Below are 23,562 nucleotides of genomic sequence, written 5' to 3' on the forward strand. Positions count from 1 at the left end.
TTTTCAAGCTCTTCAGCAAGTATGCTGCCCTAGTCATTGCTAAGAAACTTGCTACAGTTTTTACTGTGTGTTTACACTGTCTTGAGACTGTTCTCTATCTCATATGCTTCAATGTGATGTGATGGTGCTGGATACATGTTTAGAGTTAATACTATACTGTAGAATCTGGTGTCTGTTTGATGGACATCCTTTGACGGATAACAACTCAATCCACTAATGCCTAAAACCTTTGCAAACTATTGCATATATGCACACGTACTCAGTTGCTCGCGTTATCCGCTTGCTTTCATCACTTTCTCATTCAAGCGCTCTCTTTAAATTCCACCTAATAAGAAAATGTTGTCTTGGGGCCGTCTGGTCAGCTTGAACTAGGATGTCAGTGAGAACACAATGGGGCATAGCACTGACTTAACATCACGGTTAATAATTTACAGACCTGCTGCAAATGTTTCACAGCACATTTTTTTTTCCCATGAGGAGATCACTTGTTTAAATTGTGGTGTGAATAACTGACTATATTCAAGCACAGCTCACAGAGTCCAATTACTAATCTCAGCAGATAAGCATTTCTGCTGTTATCTGGAGTTTTGAATTCAATTGAATGTGAGAACAGGGGCCACGCAAGTTGATGTTGGTCAGTGTAATAATAATGCATCTTTGTTCATATACAATGGCAAACTTTGAAACGCTCGGGATCCCTGCTTAACAAAGCATTTAGATGGAAATCAAGGTCAGATTGATGTTTATTTGTTTTGGCCTTAGGACCTGTATGAAAATAGCCCTCAATGAGGAAAAACTCCCACGAAAACCTCATCAACATTAAAGGCAGTTTGTTCTGTTTGTGTGTTGCTGTTTACCAGGGAGGCTTTTGATCACTGACACCCCCCATAGATAAAGTGAAGCATGAAGGCCAAATCCTGCCCCGCATTGATCTGAACAAACATCCCCCTCCCGTTGCCAGCATACACGCACACACACACACGCACACACGCTGTCCTAATATTACCATAGTGTTAGTACTCTACAGCAAGATCAACAGTGTGTGACAACAGCTGTGTCACATTATGAATATTGCAACATCAATGGGTGCAGAGGTCATTATACGAATTAATTGGCAGTGGTGCTGTCATTAACGCTATCCAAACACGCCTATAGTTAATGCGAATGATCCGAAAATGTTTTATCTAATTGTTTATTCATGCTGTCCCTCCATTATTCGTTTTCAGCTTTTGCTAGTAGCATTAGGGTGATCCTGTGTGTAAGTTGCAGACAAGAGATTTTGCACTATTCTGTGAATGTTATTTCTTCAAAGTTGCCCTGCATTATTAATTTGAGTGTTAGTTTCAAGTTGCCTTGGGTACTTATCTTTGTGTTTTTACCCTCCAACCCTCTGTAATCTCCTATTACCCCCTCCACTTTGCCCATTCCCCCTTTGCTACCCTCCTCTCTCTCCCTCCCTTTTTTTCTCTCCCAGGCGAGTGATGCATGCTGCAAACGGTGCGTGCGTGTAGTGTGAGCGAGAGCCATCGGTGTATGCGTGTGCTTGTGTTGCGTGTGTGTTTGACTGTATGAGTGTGTGTGCTTGAATGTGTGTTGAGAGAGCGAGAGAGAGCAAGAGCGAACGAGAGAGAGAGAGAGAGACGGATAGACCGAGCCTCTAACACGGAGCATGCCTCTGCGTCCGGCAGCCGGCAAACATGAGCCACCGAGCCCTCCACAGCAGGACCAGCAGCAGCACACACTCACACACTCACACACAATCACACACCCTCACACACACGCAGCAAACGGCAGCCAGGGGGCCAGCACTGACAGCAGCAGCTCCCGGGAAGAGGACAGTGGCGTTCCCGTTCCTCACGGTGTTCCGGCTTTCCGTCCCAGTGCAGAGCGTAGCAACAGTGCAAGAGCACCCATGGAGGAGCCAACAGGCAACACGGTGGTCATCCGCATTGGAATCCCAGACTTGCAGCAGACGGTAAGAGCTCATTCTGTAGCCAGAGTATAAAAGAGAGGTAATCTGCCTCTCCCCCTTCCTCTTTGAATAGGTGCTTTCTACCTCTCTACTGCTGGCTTTATGTATTATCTGTCCTTTTAAACATCGTCAGCTTTTAATTTTTCGTCTTTTCCGTCAGCTTCTCTTTATCGTTATCACCCATGCTCTTCTTTTCCCTTGTTTTCGGTTTTGGTTTTTTTTGGTATGCACACTTAGTAGCTGTGTTTGCTTGCTGGCTTCTGGGGGTTCCACTCCTCCCCTCCCCACCTTTTCCACTGTTGCCTCGCTAATAAATCTACCTCTTCATTAACTGGGCTTCAGCTGACTTTGACAACTGGCCACTTAGGGTGAGAATGGGGGTCTGAGGGAAGGGGGAGGAACGGAAAAGGCATCAGGGGTAACGGAGGCTGTGAGGTGATTGCAAATGCCCAAGAAGGCACGAGGTAGAGAATCATGACAGTTATACCTAAACAGTAAAACTTTACCTCATCATGTCGTCTTCCCACTGTGTTTGCTCTGTGCCCAGAGAGTATAACAGGTCCAATCATACACTGTTTCTCCACTAATGAAGCTGCAGTTTCTCTGAATGTGTAGCCTGTACCTGTGTAGTATTGCAGCCACTGAAAATAAAAGCAGAACCATCAGACTGTTGAAACCATTTGATCGCCTTCACAAGTGTGTCCATATCTGTATGTGATTGCTGCAGAGGGTGGTGTGAAACAGGACAAATGGGCACATAGTAAATTAGTTCTGTCATTCAGTTTTCAAGCTATCTCATTCATGTAGATTCAACAACATTGAGTAATGCAGTGCAGTGGAACATCTCTCACTGAAGTGTCAAGGTGCCATTTCTTTGAGGTTAACGGGGATCTTCAATTTGATTGCCTGGAACTGCACTTAACTGCAGAGAAATAGCATTTTACTGTTTGATTGGCTGTAAAATAAAACGTTCAGCTCAACATATCTTGACCCCATGTTATATGTCTGCAGCTATTGCTGCTCTCTCTCTCTCTCGCTCCGTATATATATATATATATATATATATATATATATATATATATATATATATATATATATATATATATATATATATATATATATATGTCAGTAGCACATATAAGATCACACTATTAGACAAATGAAGTGACTTTCCTCTGGAATAACACATGACTCTGAGTCAACACTTATCAACTTATCTAGCCATTCACCTTCTGTTTCACATTAATACTCGAGATATTGTCTATTAATTGTAAAGCAAAACACAGATTATACCCTGGCAGCCATTCGCTACATACTTGTGCTCAGTTACTAAGCTTTTTGCAAGAAGTTAGGCTGAGTGTCCCGTTTCTATTCATTCTGCAGACATTGATGGCGAAGGCAAGAGGCTGGTGCTCTGTTTGTTGTTGTTGATTACCTCATTGTCGTTGGATACTTGGCTGAAATGACCCATTGTATCTTAGTGAGGCTCCAGCACCGAATGCCAGGAATAAAGGCAGGAAATAAAAGGAAGGCAGCTGAAAAGAAAGTAGAGAATTCCCCAAAGGTGCTATAGAATAGCCCTGTGTGGACAAAAATGTTTTCAAGCAAGCTCAAACTCAAAACTCTCAGCATGCAAATATGTATAATATAGAATAAGTATTTGCAGTTACATGAAAGAATACACACACACACACCTGGGCATGGTTTTACAAGCTTACACAGTTACACACTCAAACATGCACTCATGTTCATGATTCCTAATCCCATTGCCCGGGGAATTGCCTTAATGTGGTTATGTAACGTTAAGATGCTCCACGAATTATTAGTTTCAGTTTCAGTCACATTTAGTCCAGTATATGGATAAGAAAGCAAGAACACATATGGGATGACACAGTGATAGAGGGAAAGACAAACAGAGAGTTTGCCTGAAGTCTGACAGACAAACATAGAGGCAGCTGACAGATGGCCAGATTCTGACAGTTTGAATCTTTTATGGAGCAGTCAAAAGTGACTCGTGTGTACTCTGAGTAAGCAGGAGATTACACTAGAATAGTCTGCCTGAAGTAGGATTACACATCTCCTGCTGTGTTTCAAGCCTAGATCAGGAGAATGAAGCACCATGCAAAGATCATGCTGGGCAACATTTTCCCTTTTCTGCGAGAAATTAGGGTGGAGCACAGCCCAATATGCAGTAAAGCCAGAGTATAAAATAGTTAATAGTTCCTTCACAATTCCTTTCTCAATCTCTGACCTATTATGTTGAGTTCCCAGTATTTTTTCAGCCTAATTAATCTGAAGTAGGGGTATTATTTCTGGTGCTATTCTTGCATGTGAACTGTGTTTTGAGAATTTCTTCTTCAGGTCTGGTTAGGTGATGGAGTAAAATAAAGAGTGGTGTTAAAATTATGGAAGACAATTTTGGAAATTAAGGAAGAAAATTAATGGATTTTAGTCATTCAGCTTGCAATTTATTCTAAGCAAGTCCGTCATTACATAAAAGTACTGTTCAGTCTTTGGCAAACATTTAATCTCTAACTGTATTTTGGCAACAGGAGATAGTACAGTTGCATTAGCAGTCAGTACCACCTTTTGTCCGGTCGGGGTGTTTGGGAAATTATTTGTAAAGATTGTACTTTTTTCCCACCATAGGTATCATTTGGTATTCATCATACCCAGCTTCACAAAAATTCTATTTTTGTGATAGAAGCAAAAAAGATAGATTCCCAATACCGCTAATGGGTGTCATTCATCTCTCAAAAGAGAGGGAGACACACACGTAAATAGTCTGCCCCACTATTGCCTACCTGCTTTAATCCATCTTCTCCATTTATTTTTGTGTTACGTCTCTCAGTGCATCCCATTTCTTTATCCATTCACAGAATACATTTTTCTGTCAGATGCAGAAATCTGTCACGATTATGATGTTGAGAAAATAATTTTAAAAATAAACAAAAAACAAACAAAAAAACCCCTCAAGTCTTGTTATATAGACCTTTGGGTTTGAGGGTTACACGCAGTATGCTTTCTCTTTGAAAAAACATTTGTCTTGTGGAAGCTCGAGGTTTCAGCTCTCTTGTTTGTAACAATAGTTGCTGCATCTTATTGGGTCGAACTGAAATAGACATCTTGAAGGCCCTTTCATTGTCTCTGTGCATATTTTCCTGTTCACATGCTTGCATGTAGCAGCATATGGTGTCCCTCCTTACACTTTACATCCTTTTGTGCTGGACTTAGCACTTTGTGATGCCCTCTTTGTCTTTTCTGTTGTTTTTGAATTTTTTTCCACCTCTTCTGTCTGCCTGTGTAGTTGGCTTATAAGGTACCCTGTTTTTCCTGTCTGCTACTGTCTTGAACTGCTGTCTGAGTAAGTTATTTTCTGGAAACATTTGGCACATGTACATATGTAGGCTTAATATTTCATGAAAGACATTGTCCTTGACATTTTTCATTCTACAGTACTCTTCAAAAGTCTTGAGTCACCGCTAATTTCGTTATATTTTGCTAGGAAAATACAAAATAGGTGCAGCAATTTATTGAAGTTGAGGCAGTCTTAAGAAGTCTTCAGGAATAGTTCTCCAGGCTTCTTGAAGAGCATCTTCTTTGGATGTTTGCTGCCTTTTGTTCTGTTCTCTGTTAAGATGATCCCACACTGCTTCAATAATGTCGAGGTCCACATGCTGGGGAGTGTTCCATTGTGCGGTTTTCTCTCCATGGTATAGTTTTGCTGCATTGGCAGTGTGTTTGGAATCAATGCAAAAAAATTATGCTGTTGCCAATCAGGCAGATTCCAGACTTTACTGTGTGGTGTTTAAACATATGATTGCACTTTTCAGTGTTCCACCCAAAACCGATGGAACCCATTGAACCCAAAATTTCAAACTTGGTTTCATCACTCCATTGATTTTCACTCCAGTTCTTGTATAATTTGGCATTGTTCAGTCATTTCTCCCTGTTTCCCTTTCTTTAAAATGGCTTTTGCAAAGCGACCCTTCCACTGAAACCCTGAAGACATAACTTTTACATACTAGTAAAGTTTTCGTTTTGCTTTTTAGGCCTGCCCCACTTCTCCTTGTTCAATTTCCTGTGCACGACAAACCGTTCCAAGATAGACCATGTTTTCAGCTGACTGAGGATGGCTTAGTTGGTGCAAAAATCCAGCTTTATACCTGTTAAACTCTGTTATTTTTAGCATTTTTCTTTAAGCTAACTAAAGAAATTCAAAGGCTGCTGACAGGATGCTAGAAATAAAGTCACTAAAGATACTTGTCTGTTATGTGTAAATCCAATGCTGGTTCATCCCTGCTGTCTTTTTTGTGCTGTTGAAATTTTTAAAAAGTCTGTGCTAGTGACTAATTGTTCAAACGCCATCTCAATTATTCAAATTTAGAATTTTTATTAGTCAAAGTAAAAAATGACAGTTTTTGTCGGACTGTTAAATTTAATTTTGATCTCGTGATGTGGAAAATAGACTATAAGTTTAAAAATGTCTCTTCTCCATTAACCCCAAGGCTTGTCATTTTGACCTTACAGTTGTAAATCTGTTGCTGAATAAATAATAGGATTTTTGTTTTCAAGTGGAAATTTCAGAAACTGAAAAAAAGCTAAAAAAAAAAAGTTCAAGTTGTTTTTATATCACCAGCGTCAAATTCTTTTCTTGGCCAATTTACCGAGTATATATCCAGTGACAGTTATGCCTTATGTCATTTTTGTACTCTGTGGAACATGTGGCCATCATGTTTTGAGTACCTGCTGTGTAGCCTCCTGGCAGATTAATCTCTTTTGTCCCTTTTGTGTGTTCTTGTTTAACTACCATCTGCCTGCATCGTCAGTCCAGATGATATTTTGACGTATTTCCAAATATGCAACTGTTGTTTTCCTTAGCCAGTAAGAGTGGGGACCTGTCGTTTAGTAACTTGTTAATCAGTACTGCTACCTGATTTACACTGTAGATTGGTTGAATGCAGGCTGCAAAATTTAGTAGCTGAAAAACAAATATGATTTCAGTTCTGTTATCCTGGTGTTACCCAAATTAACAGTTCTGCTGGTGCCTTTCTGAGTAGAGAAGGGATTTCCCTGTGTATCTAGTAAATTGGTGCGGGTGTAGGTGTGAGTGGTAGTCTGTCTCTCTGATGACCTGCCCTGGCTGTAGCTCATCTCTCACTCAGTGTCAGCTGGGATAGGCTCCAGCTCCCTGCAACTCAGTTGGATAAGTTGTTAAGAAAATGGATGGATTGAGATTTAGAAGCAGAAACCAAATATTAACAGACCTGGACTGAGCTCAAGCCCCCGAAAATAATTCAGGACTAAGAACGCAACTTTTCAGTCCAAATACTGACACAGACACCTTGACTCAAACGATCTGTTTCTTTAGTTTGTTTGTTTTTTATTTTTTGTCCAGTTGATACTATTGTTAAGTGTTTTTTTTTTTTGAGAAGGACAACCGCTGCCCAAGCAAAAACCTGTAGTGATCCCATATGTGTCAGGAGTATCGGAGCACTTGAGATGCATTTTTTCTAAACACCGGGTTTCTGTGGCTTTTAAACCCCAAAACACGCTGCGGCAAAAATTGGTCCACCCCAAGGATCGGGTCCCCCGACACAAACAGAGTAACATAGTGTACGCTGTTAAGTGCCAGGAGGATTGCCAGGATTTATAGCGGATGGCACAACACAGAAGAGCTACCTCATCAGGCCAGGACTCTGCAGTCTATTTACACCTACAGGCGAGTGGACACTCTTTCAAGGATGAGGATGTACACATCCTGGACAGGGAGGAACGCTGGTTTGAGCGCGGAGTCAAGGAGGCCATTTACGTGAAAAGGGAAAGACCATCTCTGAATCGAGGAGGGGGCCTAAGGATACATCTTTTGCCATCTTACAATGCTGTGATTGCAGCCATTCCCCAACTCTCTGTGAATGGTACTCATGGCTATAGGGCTTTGGAGTTGACGTCACGCCGCAATGCATTATGGGAGCGCAGCGCCATTTTCGGGGTCTACGAATCAAACCAAACACACTGTGTTAGAATGACGACTACAAGAAAGATGCTTAAAAGCGGCTCAAAAGAGAATGAACTGTATAGAGACCGATTGCGTCCAGAGGCGAAGCAGCGGTACTTGCAGAAAATAGCGTGCATTGGAAATGTGGACCCGTATGAAATACGGCCGTGGAGTAGAAACCCTGAAGACCAACCGCTATTGATGTAGCCTGACATATTCTCGTACCTTGTCTGTGGAGTCAGCGCGTACAAGTCGTCATTCAAGCAAAGGTAAGTCAGCTCGAGTACTGCGAGTGAAATGCGTTTGATTTCCCTGCAAACATTCAGATTAGTGCAGCATAAATTCATTCATGAGGGGAAATTACAGTGAGAACATGTGGAGGCTGTTAGGTGGATAACATAGTGAGTTCAGTGCATTGATGTGACACTGTCCTGAAGGATTGTTATTCTTTATGGTTAAAGAAATTGCACTAATTTATTCATATTTATTATAAATAATTCTAATTATACATCTTGCTTCCATGTTTGTATCTTGTGTCACTAAAAATACATTTTATTTTAATTTTATATATTGATCAATGACCTGCAGAATCTCCTTATCATATTAAGTGATTCATAATTGTCACTTTATGCTTTCTCCATCTCTAAAGTGATGACATCCTTGCATTACATCCTTTAGGTTCATTTTCTGCAGGCAGGTTTCTGACAGAGAACAGGCAGATTTAGAATATAACATGCAGCGTTCTATAGATGGAAAAAGAAATGAAAAATTACATGTATGTGCTAACTTTCTAAACACTTTGTTACATTTATGATAAAGTAGATTAAACACATTTATGTCTGCCTTGGCTCATTAGTTCTTGTCTTTAAATGAACTTTGTCTGTGTGTGTTTCAGGTCCTGCACTCTCAAAGACTGAATGAACCAGCATTGCAGCCATGGGTCACTGTGAGCATCACAGGGAAGGTTGAAGCCGCGCACTGCACCTGTATGGCCGGAGTCGCAGAGACCTGCAGCCATGTCGCTGCTCTTCTGTTTAATGTAGAAGCAACAGTGTTGATCTGTGGCACAAGGACTGTTACAGATGAACCTGCATACTGGGTTTTGCTGGGTAATATGACCAAGATACAGCCAGAGGTTGGCCATAAGATAGACTTCTCCTCTTCAGCTGCCCAAAAAAAGGCTCTCAATCAAAACATAATAATAATAATAATAATGGATTGGATTTATATAGCGCTTTTCAAGGCACCCAAAGCGCTTTACAATACCACTATTCATTCACTCTCACATTCATACACTGGTGGAAGCAAGCTACAGTTGTAGCCACAGCTGCCCTGGGTCAGACTGACAGAAGCGAGGCTGCCATATCGCGCCATCGGCCCCTCAGACCATCTGTAGTGACAGGTAAAAGGAGGGGTCCTCAAAACAGAAAAATCCCACCTGCTACTTTGGAGGAGTTGTCACTGCTATTGGATACTTTGCTGGAACACAGTAAAGCTGTGGGTTGTGGGAATGACCCATAATGTTTTATCTAGGGGTCTAGATTTATGCCTGTAGTGCACTGCCGTGTAAATAATTTGCATTTACTGAACATATACTGACTGAGTACCACTGTTCAAAAGTTGAATAAAGAAACAAACTAATTTTTGCCTCTTTTTTTTTTTTTAATTGAAACCACCTTATAGAACATCACATCAGTTACAATGTAGAATCCATGTCATTTATAGTTTACAAATGACAAAATGTTTACACAAAATCATGAGTGTTTACATGACATCACCCACTACTAACATTATTTACTGTATCTTTTGAAAAAATACAGCAATTTTAACAGCACAATACTTAAGAATATTTAACAGGAGCAGGTTTCATTTTTCCCTGGTTTTATTATCACACTGTTCACCAAAACGCAGCAAACCTTCACCATCTTATCCAGGAGGGTCACCTCTTCACCCTCACATGGAAGAAGTAATCTGATTGGCATGGTGGTATGTTTGAAGCAGGTCCCTTTTGTAGCACTGGAACCCAGTCACGATGTTTCATCCATTTCATAGGCTGGTTTGCTGCAATAATGCCAAATAATTAGCATCTCTATTGATAGAAGGTAGTTCTGCAAAATCACTCAGTAGGATGTTTGTTCTAATTTGCTATGACCGCAGAGCGCATAGAAAATAAAACTAATAGGCTATAAAGAGTGATATGAACATATTTAGAACTTACCGGAATGAAAATGTCTGGAGCACCAACAGATATTTGGAGATGGAAGAGAACTACACGTCAGCTCGTCTCACAGCTGCTATCCAGGCTGGACGCCTTCGTTTGGTAACATCGATACACGAGCTGCCTCATGTTGCTTCCGGGTTGGGAAAGAATTAAAAGATAAACCCTTTTCAAGCTTATTCTCTTGCCGGTCGTGCGATCGAACATTGCAGCCGACCACACAGCAAATACGAACCATGGCTGTTGTGTGTGACTTCGCTCCCTTTTCACTTGCGCTAGACCCCCAAAATGGCGGATCGGGCCAAAATCCTTTCCACGCCCACCCCCCGTGACATCACGCTCCAAAGCCCTATAGATCAGTGGGTTTGGTCAGTGGTCATGAGAATTTGCATAATTAAGATTAAGGAACTGACCTCCCAGCCCATTGTTCCTTCAGTGGGCTGGTTTCAGTCATTATGCAAATGTACTGTTTATAAGATTGGGGAAACCTGCAGTCAGCTGAGACTGAAGAAGTCACTTGGATGAGTGACGAAACGTTTCTCCCACAAAACGCTACGTCCAGATGAACAGTATTAACCTTTGGAGATATTGTTAAGTTTGTAAACTGTTAATTTTGTTAACTACCTTTTTAGAAGCGTTTTATGTGTCTGACAAGCTTCCATGTTCAACAGTAAGTTGCTAAGAGCATGTTTTGGCTCATTGGTGCTGAGCAGGTATTCTGCAGTGAGCTTACCACAGAAAGCAGAGGTATTACAAGCGAGAGTGAATGAAAACATCAAATTTGTAGCAGGATAGCTAAAATAAGCTATCCACAAAGCCAACCCTCGTGGTTGTTGCTTTAAGGTTCTTTTCTTGTATTAGAACTGTACTTGACCCCCCCAAAATTTAATTACTCTCATCTTTATTGCATAGCTTTTACATCTTGATGCATAATAATGAATGAAAATAATAAAAAGTCATCTAAACGTCACCCATCCACCAATATGAGGTGTTTGTTGATATGCTGTGTTTGGTTTTCTCTAAACATGGCACTGTGCTTTATGATTAAACCTCTTGGTCTCACCTGTCCAGAGGACATTGCTCCAAAAGTCTGGTGGTTTGTTCACCTTGGGGTGAATTTGGAACATCCACTCCTGAGAAGATTGGCAACTGAGTTAAATCTCGAACTCTGTTTCTGTAATTGGGCTTAGTTGTGTGTTGTTATTCATACGATCTGGGTTAGTTCGATTAGTTATTTCTTGTTGATATTATCAAAATAATAATAGTATAGACAATATATTAGTGTCCTAAAATGATCAACCAAGATTATGGTTATTCTTAAATTATTATTATTATGTCAAGTCATAATAATATAGGATTTTTAAGACTGATACTAATAGTTGGTGATTTAAAAATGCTTTATTGGCTCTTTTTTTTTTCTTTTAGACACACAAAACATGAACAGGTTTCTCTTAAAGTTGTATGTGTAGTTATTTATTAACTCATTCATGCTTTAGTCAACTCACATCAGCAGGTTGTTGTGTTTGTGACATTATAAACATTGTTGCTGTCAGGGATGTTGAAGAGTTGCCTGTGGTAGACAAGCTGTACATTATCAACACTCGTACAGTAACTGAAGGGTGTTTCTTCTTTACTTTAACATTTTTCATTACAATATTAGTTTGAATTGAATTGAATTGAATGAATGCTTTATTGGCCATATGCAGGTTGCCCCGCAGAGGAATAGGACCCCTGCGGTCAAGCTCTAACTATAGGAAAGTTATTTCTCATTAAATACTGTGATTGTTTCATTGATCTTTTTATACCAATCCATTGCTTTTTTTCCTCTGTATTACTTTTTTAGCCCTTTCTGTCTTTTGTGTGTTATCCTCATTTTTATCTTTTTCCTGAGTCTAGTCTGAGAGAAGCCTGGGAATATAAAGAGATATTAATATTAGCCCAGTCAGACTGACCTTTTGTCACAAGAGTGGTCTAGATATTAATTGTGTTTGTGCAGGGAGGACATCCCTCTCCATTGTAATATTATATCTATAACCAACAATGCTTATATAGATATAGATGGCTGGCATGTCCTGTGTTTCAAGCCAAAAGCATCTAATTGCATAAGCCTTCAGCTGTTTGACCATCAAGTTAAAATCAAATGCTATGTGCAGTAGATAGTGCTCTTGGAGACATTTTAAACACAATACTTGAAGTCAATACAGTAAGACTCTCTTCTTTGCAGCCAATGGGGAAAAGGAAGCCCCTAGGCAATACAAACATTTCCAATAGCCTGCACTACAGTAGTGAACTGCTACAGCCCTCTATTCTCAGCAGAGGAGCTCAGCTTCTACTGTTTTAACTGTAGTGAAATAAAGCAACAGATAAACAGTCTTTGTGGCTCATGAAAAAGAATAACCATGACATAATTAGTTTTGGTTGCATATAAAAGACAAAAAAATCTTCTGTCTAAGTGTAGGTTCGCACACTGTCTTGATGCGGTGCTAAAATTTTTAAAAGATTACGCACACAGTGTTGTCTTACCTACCTTGAACTCTCTGCTTCTCTAGATCGAATTGATTTTATCACACGGATGCTTATAGAGCAGCCAGGTTGTAATTTCACAGTTAGCTGCTGGATAAATCAAAATGGGGTTTGGTTAAAAATACAGTTTTTATAGTGAAGGTTTTAAAAATGTTTCAAAGTAATCTAATCCAAAATGCAAAAAAGAGTAAAAGCAGGTACAAACGTATTTATTTATTGCAAATCGCTGTGTAGTATCTAAGTGTTTATGTGCCTATTTTTAGTACAAGATGGCGCCAGTATGTTCGGCTCGCCGTCACTCCTCCTCCTGTCTTTTGGTTTTTTGTTTGCTGTTCTTTGCCTTAACTGTGGAAATCAACTCGCTCCGGACTTATGACCGGCAAACTCTCTTTATTATTCGAGACTCAGCAGTGTCAGCACCTTTGTCCTCTGTCTTTGATGGACAAACAAGCGGTGTGCCTCCACTGTTCGATGGTATTCCACCTTACCTACGTCGCACCTGGTTCCTCCCTCCCAAGCTACACCGGAAAAAACGTTGGAGAAGACGAGGGAAGCGAAGTGGTCTCCTGGCTCGCACAAAGGCATTTCTATCACTCTCCTGCCTGGCTGATCCTCCCCTCGCTCAGATGGGTTTCTGCTACTCTGCTGCGGTGAGGGGCTCACTCCAGCCCAGAGGACCCTGGGTGAAAACCGTCTCTCAAACTCCGCCTGCTGTTGCTCCGGCTTTACCGGTAGGCCCGCTTCTTGGCCCGCGCCTCCCTCGGTCATCTGGCTCACTCCTCGCCATGCCGGCGGCGGCGTTCTCCTCTGGTAGGCGACTCTCTGCCATCTCCGGCCCACGCCTGGTGTTTGCTCCCTTCCTGCGTGACTCTCCGGGTCCGTCGCTCGCTGTTTCCGTTCCGGGTCCTCGGTCATCGGCTCTCCTACAGCCACAGATCCGCAGATTTGGTGCTACAAACTCTAACCTACGCCCACTCACCCGCATATCAACCCCGATGACAGCTACTGATCTCACCTTATCTATGGCTTTGATCAACACTCGATCCCTCTCCAATAAGACGTTTCTGCTCAAGGATTTTTTCTCTTCTTACGACTTGGATTTTATGTTCCTGACGGAGACCTGGTTACGCGCTGGTGAGACTGTGGCTTTCTCTGAGCTTCTTCCTCCAGGCTGTTGTTTTTTAAACACTCCCAGGTCCTCTGGCAAAGGCGGAGGCCTCGCCTGTGTTTTTAAATCTGTTTATGACTGCCATCAGATTTCTTTTTCCTCTTTTTCCAGCTTTGAACTACAGCTTTTTAAACTAAACTCATCCACTCCGTTACTGATTGCAGTGGTATATCGTCCTCCCAAATTTAACAAGGACTTTATCAGTGAGTTTGGGGAATTCCTTTCAGGGCTTTCAGTAGATTTCGATCATTTTCTTATTGTTGGTGACCTGAATATTCATGTGTGCTGTCCATCTAAACCCCTGGTTAGAGACTTTGTTTCACTGTTGGATTCCTTCAACCTTACTCAGTGTGTGTCTGGCTCCACACATGAGAAGGGTCACACTTTGGACCTTGTCATGTCTCACGGCTTGGGTATCCACATCTCTGAAATTTGTGAGAGTGCGTGTATCTCCGATCATTTTCCTGTTCTATTTTCTGCCACTGCACATTGTTCTGATGCTGCAGTTAAACCTCCTTCACGCCGTCACCGGATCATCAATACCCATGTACCATCTCAGTTTTCTGCTACTTTTAGCAACTCTGAGCTCTCCACGGTGGACTGGATTGATTCCTTGTGTGCAGAAGATTTAACTGCTCTTTTCAACTCAACATGTACTTCTATTTTGGACCTCATCGCTCCCCTAAAAACACTCCGTCCCAAAGCTCACGCTGAACCCTGGATTACAGACTCTGTTCGTGCTCTCAGGCGCACCTGTAGGTGTGCTGAGAGAAAATGGAAAAAGGACAAGCTGCACATTTCTTTTAATATCCTCAGAGACTCTCTTTCAACCTATCAGAAAGCCGTTAAAGAGGCCAAGTCCTCCTACATATCAAACCTGGTTAGCAGTAGTGTCCATAAACCTCAGACTCTGTTTCGTGTTTTAAATTCCATTGTAAATCCTTACACATCCACCAGCCTCACACCTTCTGCCACCCTCTGTAATGACTTTCTAAAGTTCTTTGTAAACAAGATTTCCTCCCTGCAGTCTGTCATTCCATCTTCACCTTCCAATCCCTGTGTTTTGTCTTTGTGCCATTCTGCCTTTAATCAGTTCGAACCAATCTCTCTCTCTCAGCTGCATGAAATAGTCTGCAAGGTTAAGACTACCAACTGTTCCACCGATGCTATCCCCTCTCGGCTTCTGAAGCAGGTTCTGGACTCAGTCTGACCTTTCCTTCTGGTCCTGATCAATGCCTGCCTCAGTTCTGGTTGTTTTCCAACACCCTTCAAGCACGCTGTTGTTCAACCTCTCCTTAAAAAGCCTAATCTAGATCCATCCCTACTCTCTAACTATAGGCCCATTTCCAACCTCCCTTTTCTGTCTAAAGTACTGGAACGAGCCGCCCTCACGCAGCTCCAGCTATTTCTTGACAATAACAATCTCTATGAGAAGTTCCAGTCTGGTTTTAGAGCTCGGCATAGCACAGAAACCGCCCTTCTGAGAGTTTTTAATGATTTGCTTTTAACTGTTGACTCTGGTTGTGCTGCTGTCTTAGTAACCCTGGACCTGACAGCAGCCTTCGACACTGTTGATCACAACATACTGCTATCCCGCCTTCAACATTGTGTCGGTTTAAAGGGCACTGTCTTAAAGTTTTTCCAGTCCTATTTGAATAATAGGAGTTTTTCTGTTCACCTTGGTGAACTGTCATCTCCCAGAGCTCCTTTAACCTGTGGCGTACCTCAGGGGTCCATACTAGGCCCCCTGTTGTTTATTCTGTACTTGCTCCCTCTGGGCGATGTGCTCCGTAAACATAATGTGTCCTTCCACATCTTTGCCGATGATATTCAGATCTACCTCCCTCTGAGGTTGAACTGCAATGTTTCTTTGCAGCCGCTACTCTCCTGCTTGTCTGACATTAAGACTTGGATGACTCTTAACTTCTTACACCTTAATGAAAGCAAAACTGAAGTCATTGTGTTTGGGCTTCCTAAAGATCCCAACTTCTCTCTTGACTTTTTGGGACCCCTAACCTCCGATTGCACTTCTTCCATTAAGAGTCTTGGTGTTATTTTTGACAATGCTTTTAAACTTGATAAACAAATCAGCTCTGTAGTTAAGGGATCTTTTTATCATTTGCGGATTTTAGCCAAAGTCAAGTCTTACCTTTGCAGGAACGATCTAGAAAGAGTGGTCCATGCTTTTATTACTTCACGGCTAGACTACTGCAATTCCCTCTATGCTGGCCTAGATCGTTCCTGTCTACATCGCCTTCAACTGGTGCAGAACGCTGCCGCTCGCCTGTTGACCGGTTCAAAAAAAAGAGACCACATCACTCCGGTTCTCTGCTCTCTCCACTGGCTCCCAGTTGCCTTTAGGATTGATTTTAAAATCTTATTGCTGGCTTTTAAGGTTTTAAATGGCACTGCACCTTCTTACCTGTCAGAACTCCTTAGTACTTATCGCCCCAGGAGATCTTTGAGGTCAGCCGACCTGATGCTTTTAGATGTTCCCAGGTATAAATTAAAGACAAAGGGAGAGAGGGCGTTTGCTGTGGCTGCACCCAGACTGTGGAACAGTTTACCTCCTCACGTCAGACTCTCCAAAAGCCTAGAAACTTTTAAAACCGCTCTTAAAACTCACCTCTTTTCATTGGCTTTTAGAAAGGTTTAATTTATTTGTTTTATATATTTTTATTTTATTTTTATCAGCGAGGTGTTATTACGAAATTGTGTTCTATTGTATTTTTATCTGTATTTACTGTACAGCACTTTGGTCAGCCTTGGTTGTTTTTAAATGTGCTCTATAAATAAACTTGACTTGACTTGACTATGCAGTTCTGAGTCTGTGTCTTATTGGAGTGTTCATATCTCAGTGATGACTGGCGTTAACTGTAAATCTTGTTGGCATATCAGTCTCGCCTGTCAACAGTAATGGAAAAGAGGACTTTAATCGATATTTGTTGCGTGTGCTGGTGTGTGTCCTTGTCCAATTATGCATGCATAAAGAACCTGGTGTCTGAATGAGACAGATGGGAAGTAGAAGATTCTAAAGAGTTCTTATAACATGGAGTATACTTGTCAGTGGCATTTTTTAACAAGTTCGGAAAACGTACTGCAATAATAAACCATTATGATACCATTTCACAGTTGGCGAAGATTTGTAGGTACATCCCTGGTTTAGATCTGGTGACTGTGGAGGCTATTTAAGTAAACTCATTGTCATGTTCAAGACACCAGTTTGAGCTGAGCTGAGCTTTGTGACATGGAACATTATCCTGCTGGAAGCAGCCATCCAAAGATGAGTACAGTGTGGTCATAAAGGGATCGACATGGCCAGTAATAACGCTCAGGTAGGCAGCGGCGTTGGAATGATGCTCATTTTATGCTAAGGAGCCCAAAGTGTGCCATAAAAGTGATCTCCCACACCATTACATCACCAACAACCTCAGCCTTTGATACAAGGCATATTTTCAGCAGAAATTGAGAGTTATCAGTCCAGGGAACATATTTTAGATCTTCTATTTTATTATTGAAAATTGAAGGGTCTTTACCTTGTTTAGTATAAATTGTCTTGAGGTGACTGTGATTTGTGCTATATAAATAAAATTGAACTGCACTGAATTAAATTATTGTCCAACTTTTGCAAGCCTGTATGATTTATAGCTTCGGTTTACTGCTTTTAGTTGACATGAATGGCTTGAACTTATGCTGCTGTGCTTCATCTGCTTCAAGTTTTGAAGTGTTGTTCATTCAGAGATGCTTGTCTGCATACCTTTGTTTTAGAAGTTGTGATATGAGTTTGGATTGCTGTTATGTTAGCTCAAAGCTTTTTTTAAAATTGTCCTCTGAGCTCTGACATCAACAGAGTATTTACATTCAGAGAACTGCACAGCACTGCCTATTTTTCTTTTTTAAACCATTCTACATAAACCCTAGAGATGGTTTCATGGGAAAATCCCAAGAGATCGGTAATTTCTGAAGTACTTAGACCAGTCCATCTGGCAACCAGCACTTAAATTGCCTTTCTTCCCCATTCTAATGCTCTGTTTGAACTTTAGCAGGTCATCTTAACCATGTCTACCTGTCAAAATACACAGAGGTGCTGCCATGTGATTGGTTGATTAGATATTTGTGTTAAAAAGCAGTTGGACGGGCGTGCTGGTGTGTATAAATACAGCACTTTTTAAGTGCAGTTGTCTGTGTGTGAACTCCCAAGTGAAGACACAAAGATGTGAAAGAAAGTGTCGTGCAATAACAAATTTGACTAATATGAACAAAACTAAAGACAATGTATCCTATTTTAGCTAGTTTTGTGAGTACCCAGTTATTTTTATATTTTATAATAAAATAAATAAGTGCGCAACCTGACATGTGCCTTGACCCCCAGTTTTAGCTTTTAGCTTAGTGCTAATAATTTCTCACGCTTCTTCTGTGTTCTCCTTAGAGTCCCTAATTAAAGTACGTCTCTGTCTCACCCTTAAACTACTAATGTGTGAACTCATATCATGTTGTGTGTGTTCGTATGCTCAGTAACTGGGTAATTCTGGCTATATGTATGTAAGTGCCATGACTTTGTGCTGCATGAGAGAACATGTCAGTGTAGATCAACAACACTGAGGTTTGTGTGATGCAGTGATCTGAATTTACTGCAACTGCCAAAATGTTTGGTCATAAGATAACCTGACTATTCCCAGCTGGCATACATGGTTTTAGTCATATCTTTATGAAGGTTGCAATATTGAGGTTTTTGTTGAATCTGTTCTGAAGACGTGACCCTTTGGATTTATTTAGCCTCAATGATAAAATTTAGATGGACAAATATAATAAAATATTTATTTTAAGAGCTGTTACTAATAGTTTTATGCAAGTATAGGACATGAAAATGATATCTACTCACCAGTTAATAAAGACTAAAATGATAAGGTTATTCTTTCAGCAAATTAGAGAAATTGTAACTTGCCTAAAGGACAGGAGATGAATCCAGGGATTTAAAAGTTACATCCATAATCATTAACTGTTTATACTGTGTTTTTAGATTTTTAGAAGTAACAAGTTGAAGGGTCACTCTAAGCAGTAACCCACCTAAATGCATTTTATCTCCATTTATGCTGCTGCATTTTTTAATTCTACTTGACTTTATTACCAGAAAAAAAATACCAGTGTGGTCTGTGACTGACTCAACTGCACAGCTTGGGCTAGACTTAGATGTGTGGCTTCATGGTGTGGTCATCCACTTTTTCCATTTAGGAGTTGTTTTCTTTGTACTGCAGACACATCCAAGTCTCAGCAACCTGGCAAAGAGTGAAATCAGTAGCGATAAAAGTATCCGAGATTCTGCATGCAGGTAAGCTGATAAAGTGAAGGGTTGTCGTTTGTGGAATGACAACAGGGAAGGCATACAGGAAGCAGTGTGACCTGGGACGCACACTTGCATTGTGTGCCACTGTACTGATTGTTTTTATAAAGCAAGAAACACAGTGGATATTATGCTGATATTTCTCCAAGAATTTACCGGAATGTCTGAAGACCCTGGGCTGTGACTGGCATCTTTCTGCTGTCATACCTCTTTGTGCTGTGACTCTTGGTAAAGAGGCACTCGAAGGATGATGTCAGTTTCATTCAAGCCCAGCAGGCATCTCAAAAAGCGAGACATAAAGCTGAGAACGTTATTCATCCTCCAGGGAGAAGTGAAGGCCCACAATGAAAACATTAGTTTTTTTATTAGGAACAGATAATGTGATTTTAGATCTCATTTCAGTCACTTATAAGATAAGATAAGATAAGATAACTCTTTATTGTCATTGCACAGTCATACATAGTACAGTAGTACAATGAAATTGGAAAAACTGTCCTACGTCGGCACTACATATAACACAACACGACATGATATGACACATCACAACGTAACAAACAACACAACACAGTATATTAACTTAGTATAAAAAAGAAGAATAAGTGTATGTGTATTGCACACTGTTATTATTGCACATTAATTATTATTGCACCTTGTTATAAATATAAATATTATTGTTATCGTTTTAAACATTGTTACCTCCCCCTAAAAAGTCCAGGGAGGTATCCAGTCAGGTCAGCTATTTACATTGATCAGGTTACATTATGCAGATTAAGTAAAGCGCGCATGCCCTTTTTTCCGCATTTTATTAGGCAAGAGAGTGCCCAAACATGCGCACTCGCATTGGAACACATGCAGAAGTTAGGAAATTGCTTTGAATAGGATGATATTCACACCTGGAAATATGCATCTTTTAAGCTGATACTTGAAAACTTGTCACTCCCTGACACATCCTTGAGACCACACTCTTAAAAAAATCTGTAAGAAGCGATCCAGCTGTCTAAAATCTAACATCACCACAGTGACATGAAAAAGATTAAATTTGATGAAAAGCAGAGAAGGGTTATTGACAGGTGATGTACCTGTATCATGACATGAGTTCAGGCATGTCTACAGCAATTTCACAAAAAGGTCTGGCAATACCACAAAGGGGCCTTAAACTTTGACAGACTCCATCACTAAAGAGTGACTGTGGGCTATAGCAACAGTGGACAGACAGGCAGGTCTGGGACAACATCTCATATTGTCAGTTGATAGGAGGTTGAGTTTAAAGAAGTCTGCTGAATTGTATTCTTGCTTCGGGGACATAGTTTTGAACTTATTCATAAATAGAAAAAGTATTTTCAATCAAAGGATCTGTGGCATTGCTACACATTTGGCTAGATGCATGTCTTACTCAGGAAGGTTAGTTGAAGAAATTTGCTTAAATAGCTTTAATCAGAGAGGCTGGTAAATTTCAGCAAGTTTCCTTGGCAACCAGCTGGGGTGCACTGCTCTTTGGCACACCCCGAAAAGTAACTGGCTGATGTTATGCAAATTTAAGAAAAGAGACACTAGAGCGAACACAGACAGGCCAATAGGCAGGATAAATCTGTCCCTTGAAACCAAATTGTTTCCTCTCTTAAAAAACTGTGTAAAATGTATTATGTAAGCTCACACTGTTTACTGACTGCAGACAGCGTCGTGCTGCACCTGCCTGATGTGATTGTTAAGATGCAGGATAGCCCTCTGTATTGCGCTCGTGCTTCCACGGAGGATGCAGATAAATAGATTGTTCATTTAAAATGCACCGTGTGTTTTAGAGAGGCTGAGGGAGACACAAAGTTTGGTGTAAGAAGAAGCAGAGGAAGCTGCTGAAGAATATCTCTGCAGCAACACCTTTTAGTGTGTGTTTGAGGTGGTGCACTGTACTGTACTGTAGATCACGAGTGATCTGAGTGAGTATTGAGGCTCTCCCACTCCCTGACAAGTTTCTTTTGGTGCTTTAAGTCTTAAATAATGCAGTTCCAGTAGTTTATTTCCATGTGCAGTTATGTTTCTGTGTGTAGCAAGTAGGGCTGCCACGATTAGTCGACTAGTCACGATTACGTCGACTATCAAAATCGTCGACGACGAATTTAATAATCGACGCGTCGTTTGAAGCTTTGTAAGATCCCAAAGACGCAGGAATAAGTAGCAGGATTTAAGAGTGTAATAACGGACTGAAACAGAAGATGGCAGCACTGCATGTACAAGGATGCCAGCTGCCGTTAAACCCCGAAGAAGAAGAAGCTGTATCCCAGAATTCATAGCGCAGCCCAGCTCAGTTTCCAACAATGGCGGCAGCTAGTTAGTTTTAATATTACTCTTATTATTCTTTCTGGGTCACAAAATAAACGTTTAACATATTTTCAGGCGAGAATGTAGCTGTGTAAACCTCAAATATCTGCTCAGTTTATCAAGACACCGCATATTTTCAAAAGCGCTCCGACGTTTTCGGAGACGTCTGTTACCCACTAGCTCGATAGCTAGCCGGGGGCGAGGCTCACTAGAGCCGTGAGAACACCGGACTCCCGGCAGATCGTTTTCAAACCCACCGCCGTCTTTCGCTACTCAGGTTAAACATGATATACAAGTCACTTAGATAACTTGAAATGTTATTGTTTGGCTTTTTTCAGTATTTTATTTGTTCCTGAGTAAATCGGTTTGGCTGAGATTAAAGTTATAGTTTTTACACAGCTGAATAAAAGCAGACAACTGATTATCAGAAGTGTGAGATGCTTGAGAATTTAATCCGGTGTCCTGTTATATTTTAGATAGCAAGGAGTTTATTAAACTTCACCAAAACAATCTGCAAACTTCATTAAAATTTAATAAACTATCATCTTGTCTTTATATTTAGGTAGCACAGACCTTAAACACTTAAAGCTAAAAGCTAATGATAGTTATATAAGAGCAGATGCTGCTGGTGCAATAAGCTGTACGTTTTACGTTCAATGGATGATGATCTGATTAGTCGACTAATTGCAAAAATAATCGGTGACTAGTCAACTATCAAAATAATCGTTTGTGGCAGCCCTAGTATCAAGAATACGGGTTATAATGATTCCTCCTCATATAAAAATCTATCATATTTACCACCTGAACTTCATAGGGGTTTACTACAAAGATGGCTCTGCAGTGACCGCTGACTGGAGATTACAGCCTGCTATCTCTTTAGAAATTCAGGTCCAGGGTTCCTTGCAGATAAAAAAAAAAAAGTAGGGTAGCTCCGAGTTTCATCTTAAAGCTACTCGATTTTAAGTTGCTAGAACTACACATCTATCTTTCTCTTGCTCGTGCACTCGCCATTACAATTCCTGTCTTCCTCTTTCTACGCTCTTATAGGCATTGACACAGTCCGTCCTTTACACTAGTACTCTTACACTCTGTTCTTCCTCTCTTTTCCTCACTTGATCATTTAGCACCTCTCTTCTTCTCCTGATAACAATATAATCAGTACAGTCTGCAATTATGTTAAAAAAGAGATAAGTAATTGAGGCAGCCTCAGCTTACAGAAGAACTGTAGTGAGATCACCAAGATTTTTGGAGATCTCGTTATTGTTAAGCACTTGCCTCGGAGAACTGGGGCTGTTTTAAATGTAAAGGTCGGTCATAAAGAAGATTAATTTGATTGATTTTGTTCTGTTTGCAGTTTATCTGTTTTAGGGAGCAAAGAGGAGAGTGTGACTTAGTAATCTATTCATGAAATTATCTTTAGAGTAAGCTTACCTTGCTTTTAGTGCCTAACATTTTTCTGCAGATCTGTGTATGTCTTGCTCTGGAGTGGATAGTGTCAGTATAATTATATACATCATTAGCTCACAGAAAGAGATCAGCAGACAGAAATAAATATTTTTACCAATTAATTGATCTCTGTTGTCTGTGAAAAAACCTCCATGCATGATCAACTTTTTGAAGTTAAAATAAAGTTTGCTATCTTTGTAGATAACAATTATGAACAGGAAGTAGACATTAAAACCCCTTTTGTCATTAAGATTCGTGTAAAACTGGTAATGTGGCACTTAGGACAAATTACGAGCACACACCTATCCTTTTCTGTTCTACTTTCCTTGACAGCATCACCACTTCAACACAAATTAAACTCAAGTACTCGTATCAAATCGACAGCCTGAATCACGCACCATTGTCCATAATTAGGGATGGTCCAGCCTCAGCATTTTCCTTGTGAACAGAGTCTGCAGCACGTGTGTGTTAATGCAATGTCTCCCAAGGTGTCTGAATCTTGATGGTAGCCCATTAATCCGAGTTAATTGAATCAATCTCCCCCCCCCCCTTCATCTCAGGAGTGTAACGTGGTGGTAGT

General features: G+C 40.6%; 1 protein-coding gene across 7 annotated transcripts in view; it reads left to right on the top strand.

Annotated features, from left to right (window-relative positions):
* Positions 1 to 23,562, top strand: part of shank3a (SH3 and multiple ankyrin repeat domains 3a) — a 251,622-nt gene that overhangs the window by 74,323 nt on the left and 153,737 nt on the right. For all 7 annotated transcript variants that reach the window (XR_014912524.1, XR_014912525.1, XM_085412006.1 and 4 more), the window contains one exon: positions 1,475 to 1,975. Coding sequence is in view for 5 of the 7 variants with exons in the window: in XM_085412006.1 (XP_085268132.1) it covers positions 1,670 to 1,975 (306 nt within the window). In the remaining 2 variants the exon portion in view is untranslated. The remainder of the gene's footprint in view (positions 1 to 1,474; positions 1,976 to 23,562) is intronic.

Source organism: Rhamphochromis longiceps, linkage group LG7 (genome assembly GCF_057381845.1).
Source record: "Rhamphochromis longiceps isolate RC_006_pf linkage group LG7, R_longiceps_female_GT1.1, whole genome shotgun sequence".
NCBI classification, from domain to species: domain Eukaryota; kingdom Metazoa; phylum Chordata; class Actinopteri; order Cichliformes; family Cichlidae; genus Rhamphochromis; species Rhamphochromis longiceps.